The 7,280-nt window shown below is 35.0% G+C and overlaps 1 protein-coding gene across 1 annotated transcript; it reads left to right on the top strand.

The window, feature by feature from the left end:
• Nucleotides 1-302: 302 nt before the first annotated feature.
• Nucleotides 303-6,556, top strand: LOC111089084 (the record flags this gene model as incomplete). Its single annotated transcript, XM_022400862.1, has 3 exons — nt 303-439; nt 3,829-4,323; nt 6,458-6,556. Coding segments are annotated over exons 1-3 (667 nt in total), but the record flags the coding sequence as incomplete, so codon positions are not given.
• Between the last annotated feature and the right edge of the window lie 724 nt (nt 6,557-7,280).

Raw genomic sequence — 7,280 nt, 5'->3', positions numbered from 1 at the left:
AAACTTCTTCACGGAAACAGCCCCGTTTTCTCTATATTTCTCAAAAATCGAGGCTAATCTACATTCCCTGCACGGGTTTAAGAATCGCTATAAGCACTGATAGTTTTAGCCAACCATTTGCTGACGAGTGTTAGTTACCCTTCGGTGGAAGACATCCTATTGCCATGGTAACCCGCGTGAACAACTGAACGGTCGAGTAGAACAAAAAGTACAGTTAAACTGTCCGGCAGGAGTATTCAGTAAGAAAGTTCTGTAGTTTGTGAAATAAAGTTTGTTGAAAATGACTGTTGTAAGGTGATTCCAGAGAACTCAAATCACAGTGCGTCATAAGTTGACTTTGTTTCCTGTACGGCAGAAATATCTACTATGACGACTCCGACAATTCACTGTCTTATACTTATGTGGCTTATGATGTTTTGGAAAATGGCGTGTTGTTCAAGTAAGTTCCTCTACATTATCACACTTGAACCAAAGTTAATATCTATACAGTAAGCGTGAATTATTAAGTGACAAACATAAGGCTTAGATACAGGTGACACCTAGACAGGGGTCTTGACAAAGTCAAGGTGAGCCACTAAGATACATCTCCACAGTCAGAGTGACCTATCAACGTACATGTAAAAGACTCAAGGTGAACTACTAAGATACATTTATACAGTCAGTATCACCTATGAAGTTACATGTTCAAGAGTCAAGGTAAGCTAATAAGATACATCTCCACAGTCAGTGTGACCTCTCAAGGTACATGTACAAGAGTCCGTGTTAGCTCCTAAGATACATCTCCGCAGTCAATGTGACCTATCAAGGTACACATTCAAGAATCAAGGTGAGCTACTAAGATGCATCTCTACAGTGAGTGTCACCTATCAAGGTACATGTACAAGAGTCAAGGTGAGCTACTAAGATACATGGCCACAATCAGTGTGATCTATCAAGGTATATGTTCAAGAGACTAGGTAAGACACTAACATGCATCTCCACAGTGTGAACTATCAAGATACATGTTCAAGACTCAAGATGAGATAATAAGGCACACCTCCACAGTTTGATTTATCAAGGTATATGATCCAGAGTCAAGGTAATCAACCAAGATATATCCCCACAATGTTCAGGAGTCAAGGCAAACTAATGAGATTCATCTTCACAGTCAGTGTGACCTATCAAGGTTCATATACAAGAGTCAAGGTGAGTTACTTAGACACTTGTCCACAGTCAGTGTGACCTTTCAAGGTACATGTACAAGAGCCAAGATGAGCCACTGACATACATCTCCACAATGTGACTTATAGACGTACATGTTCTAGAGTCAAGGTGAGCTGCTAAGATACATCTCCACAATGTGACTTATAGACGTACATGTTCTAGAGTCAAGGTGAGCTGCTAAGATACATCTCCACAATGTGACTTATAGACGTACATGTTCTAGAGTCAAGGTGAGCTGCTAAGATACATGGCCACAATCAGTGTGATCTATCAAGATGCATATTCAGGAGATATTGAGATAGATATCCACAGTCACGTAGTAGTAACTATACTTTACATGATAAAGAATGGTACACTACCAACTTATAACACCCGTGTATTATTAACTGGACTTTACATGATAAAGAATGGTACACTACCTAACTTATAACACCCGTGTATTATTAACTGGACTTTACATGATAAAGATCGGTACACTACCAACTTATAACACCCGTGTATTATTAACTGCACTTTACATGATAAAGATCGGTACACTACCAACTTATAACACCCGTGTATTATTAACTGGACTTTACATGATAAAGATCGGTACACTACCTACTCGTAACACTCCACGTTTTATTAGTTTTTTTCAAATATATATTAGTTCAATTTGAATCTATTATTATGGATGCTATAGATGTTCAGAATTTGAAGCAACTGAAGTTTCACCCTTATAGTCGTTTTTCCTGCATTGCTTAAATATTTAATGTGTCGACTGGACTTTTTATGGTCGTTTTAATTTCTTTGTCGTACTTTTCATGGTGCTCGGTTTTCACCATTAGTTTTTGCGTGTTCTGCACGAGAATTCGTCATTTTCTTTACAACAGAAAAGAGTACACCGACACCAATGAGAGACCGATAGACGAAGAAAGAATATGCCGGAGACATTTTTAATCCTAATATAACGCCTCGCTGAAATAAGCGCTGTAATATGAATTACGTGATCCAGATATTAACCAATCGTACGTGCACTACTTAACTAATGGCAGAGGAAATGAAATAATTCAACCATATCTATTTCCGTTACATTATTGTAGCAACCAAATTGCAAATTCGATAAAATCACGTAGATCTTACTATCCTTTCTCGTTCTCACCCGAAGCACATATTATTTGTGCCCCTCCCATCACGAGTGTCTTAGCAGTAAGTCTGCAGGATAACGGCGCTAAAAATCGGGCTTGGATACCCCTGGATGGCAGAGTACAGATAGCCCGTTGTAAAAGTTTGGGCCCAACAACAATCAAATTGAACCTAACTTTCTTCCCATTTTTTTCTTTCATTTATTGCATCTGTTATTTGTCTATTTCTTTCTTGTTGTTTATACAGTATTCAGCTTTTCATATACCGATTCTTTATTGTCAGTTGTTCATCAGTTTATATTTAACAAGTTCGCTAGTTCCTGATTTAAGTTACACAGTATCATTCCAATAAATTCTTCTATTTCCATGTACATATGTTAACCTATTAATCAATAGTAAAACAACTTAAAAACTGTTAAATTTATTAAACAATGTTAGCGAAGCCTAGCATCCTAAGGAACATATGGAATCCAAAATTTCATTTTAAAAATGTTACTGAGACTTTGCATCTTAACGAATATTTGTGGGATCTTAAAGTTCAAATGTGTATTTTGGATCAGTGTAAATATATAAATAATATTCTAGACTCGTGTTACAGTGAGAATTCACATGTACGACTGTGGTTTCCATGTGATTTCACTAACACGTTCACATGAAGTTTGAAGATAACTTACTCATTTAAAGAAGTTGACAAAAGTAGAAGTTGTTTCCTACATTATGGGTTGTTGCTCATTTTCGTATTTGGTTGGATTCTTAATGACCCAATAAATCGAGAGGCGGATAGCTTAAACAAGTACACAAACCATGATGTTAGACAGATCGTACAAGTACACAAAATATGATGTGAGACACATCGTTTAAACAAGTACACAAACTATTATGTGATGTACCACATCTAAACAAGTACACAAACCATGATGTGATGTACCACATCTAAACAAGTACACAAACTATTATGTGATGTACCACATATAAACAAGTACACAAACTATTATGTGATGTACCACATATAAACAAGTACACAAACTATTATGTGATGTACCACATATAAACAAGTACGCAAACTATTATGTGATGTACCACATATAAACAAGTACACAAACCACGATGTGATGTACCACATATAAACAAGTACACAAACTATTATGTGATGTACCACATATAAACAAGTACACAAACTATTATGTGATGTACCACATCTAAACAAGTACACAAACCATGATATGATGTACCACATATAAACAAGTACACAAACCACGATGTGATGTACCACATATAAACAAGTACACAAACTATTATGTGATGTACCACATATAAACAAGTACACAAACCATGATGTGATGTACCACGTCTAAACAAGAAAATATTCTTCTTTTATTCACTCAATTCAAACTGGACCTCAAGATATCCAAAATGTCTGACTAGTGCATAATATTTCATAAGAAAAGTAACTGCATAAACCAATGAACATGTTTTCTTTAGAAGGTTTCTTTATTTCTAGATGACCCAGAAACCGGGATTCCTGTTGTTTTCAAACGTCAGGTAGAAGATATTTCAGAAACTGGTACAGAATCCATTGGCTTAGGTGGTATTTCGAACCAAACTGTCGCATTCCCTTCTTTTCAGCCCACCAAAAATAATCAAATCAACTCAAGTTTAGACGAAGATTTCGTAAGCAAAATGGCGTCAACTACGGAAGGTGTCGAGGTATCACAGTCTTTGGTTGATCATGATAGTAGTACAACTGAGCTACTTTCATCGAGCAATTATGAGGATTCAACATTTGTTCCAAATATGACCACGGCCATCAACCAATCAGACGCCTTAACTAGCACAACCACTGTCACCGACCAATCAGATGTCTTCTCTAGCATAACTATTATCACCAACCAACCAGATGCTATATCGACGTTTAGTTCAAGTCTGAATGGTAACGTTAGTACAGAACAAAAAGAAAACTCGACAACTTTGTCACCAGGAGGAGCAAAATATCCAAGTAAGTAAAACAAAAAACATGAACTAAACTGACAACATTAAATCTGGTGATTTGAATGTTGACGGGCAATGTTACGTCACACGTTACTCTCCTCTGTCTCCTAGACCAGCTTCAGTACTTAAACTTCGTTTGTTAATGTTAAAATATTTAAATGTTATCATTTTCATGTCAAATATGTCTCATGGTTGTTTTTGATTTTCGAATAGCGCTAATCAAAATAAGATTGTATTTTATTTATATGATAATGTTGATAGTAAAAATAATAAGGTTGTGACGTAATGTAAAGCTGTAAGGTTGTTAAACAACGATGTACTAACGTAACAAAAATTGTAAGGTTGTTAAACAACACTATTGTAACGTATTATAAAGTTTTAAGGTTCTTAAACAGCATTGTTATAACGTAACATAAAGTTGTACGATGGTTAAACAACGCAGTTGTAACGTAACGTAAAGGTGTAGGATTGTTAAAACAACGGTGTTGTAACGTAGCGTAAAGTTGAAGGAGCTATTTCGTGAGTGTTTTTAACCTTACAACAGAGTAGTTTTAACAACCTTATAATTTTACTTACGTTTTGGCTGTTACTTAAACAACCCTAAAAACCTTACTATTACGTTGTGATAGTGTTCCTCAAACAATTTAAAACTTTAAGTTACATTAAAATACTATTGTTTAACGACCTTACAACTTTATGTTACATGACGATAGTGTCGTTTACCAATCTTACATCTTTACGATATGTTACAACAGTGTTGTTTAACAACCTTACAACTTTACACTACGTTTTAACAATCCAACAACTTTACGTTACGTTACAAAAGTGTTGTTTAACAATCCCAGATCTTTAATTTACTTTACTGTAGTGTTGTTTAACAATTCTACAACTTTACGATATGTTACAACAGTGACGTTTTAACAATCGTACAACTTTATTTTTACTTTACATCGGTGTTATTTAACAGCCCTACGACTTTATGTAATGCTACAGCAGTGTTGTTTAATAATCCCAAAACTTTAAGATACGTTACAAAAGTGTTGTACACCTTTATGTTACGCTACAGCAGTACTGTTAACAGTTCTACAACTTTATCATACGTTCCTACAGTTTTGTTTAATAACCTTACAACCTTACGTTAAGTTACAGCAGTGTTATTTAACAACCTTGCAACTTTACGTTACGTTACAACAGTGATGTTTAACAATCCTATAACTTTATGATACGTTAGAACAGTGTTATTTTAATAATCCAACAACTTTACGTTGCTTTACAACATTGTTTTTTAACAATCTTACAGCCTTACGTTAAGTTACAGCAGTGTTGTTTAACAACCTTGCAACTTTAAGTTACGTTAAAACAGTGGTTTTTAACAATCCTACCACTTTTTGCTACTTTACAACAGTAACGTTTTATCAACCTTACAACTTTACATTACGTTACAACAGTGTTGTTTAACAGCCCTACAACTTTATGCTACGTTATAACATTGACGTTTTTTCAACCTTACAACTTTACGATACGTTACAACGATGTTGTATAACAATCATACAACTTTACGACACATTAGAAACTGTTTTGTTTAACATCCTTACAACTTTACCTTATGTTACAACAGTGTTGTTTTAAGAGTCCTACAATTTTACGTTACGTTACACCAGTGTTATATAACAATCTCACAACTTTACGATATTTGACAACAATGTTTTTACAGATAAAAGTTGAAGGATTGTTAACAAAACTGTGTCGCAACGTAACGTAAAAGTTAGTGGTTTGTTTTTAGCGCAAAACTGCACGGTGGTGTATCTACACTCTTTCCACTGCATAGAATCGAACGTAAAAGTTAACATAAATATTGACAAAATATAATAAAAATTGTTTCATTCAAAAGACTTTCTTTTACGCCTGTTAATTATAATCGTGTCATATTTTACTTCTCTGCCTGGGTGATACTAAATGTTTACATGTTATACTTCTTCCTAATGTGGAATAATAAATTAACTTGAAGTTGTTCATAAAATGTTGTATAAGAAATACACTTTTACCAGTGTTAGTTGAAAATACGATGGTGAGTAATACCAGCATTATTTTTGGGAATCATTTTGTTGTATATTTTTGTTGACTAAACCTTATTTTTTCAGAAACTCAGTGCGTCTTGGAAGAAGGACTGGAGTGTATAGAGCAGATAGTTTGCTATGGTGAAGGGAACATCAACTGTGATCAGGAAGAACGGGAACAAGGTAAAAACCCTAGGGTTGACGTTAGCAACTGCTTTTAAAAGGAAGTATCACAATCACATTTTCCTGTAATAGTGTATGTCGACATCACCTAGTTGCTTTGTGAATTTTCTGTTAAACAACAAACGTCATTCGTACAGACTATATATGTAGGTTCAAAAGTAAAACCATTTTGACTATCATATCAATCAGATCATTCAATAAATTAACCGTGGAACTTTTGAACACATAGTTTTTCTGATTTATACATGCCATAAATTATGTATAAGTTCATGACTTTGTTGGCTCCTAGTAACATATCAACCTATTTCTGAGAGTCCACCACTTTATTGACTCCTAGTAACATATCAATCAATCATGGTGTCCTCCCTAATTCTGAGGACCCATCATTTTATTGACTCCTAGTAACATATCAATCAATCATGGTGTCCTCCCTAATTCTGAGGACCCATCATTTTATTGACTCATAGTAACATATCAACCAATCATGGTGTCCTCCCTAATTCTGAGGACCCATCATTTTATTGACTCATAGTAACATATCAAACAACCATGATTCCCCGCCTAATTTTGAGGACCCATCACTTTATTGACTTCTAGTTACATATCAACCAATCATGGTGTTGTCCCTAATTATACAGATCCACCACTTTATTGGCTCCTAGTAACACACTAACCAATCATGGTGTCCTCCCCAGTTCTTAGGGTCCACCGCTTTATTGGCTCC

The sequence above is a fragment of the Limulus polyphemus genome, unplaced genomic scaffold (genome assembly GCF_000517525.1).
Source record: "Limulus polyphemus unplaced genomic scaffold, Limulus_polyphemus-2.1.2 Scaffold5200, whole genome shotgun sequence".
Lineage (NCBI taxonomy): Eukaryota > Metazoa > Arthropoda > Merostomata > Xiphosura > Limulidae > Limulus > Limulus polyphemus.
This window is presented reverse-complemented; position numbering and strand designations above follow the sequence as displayed.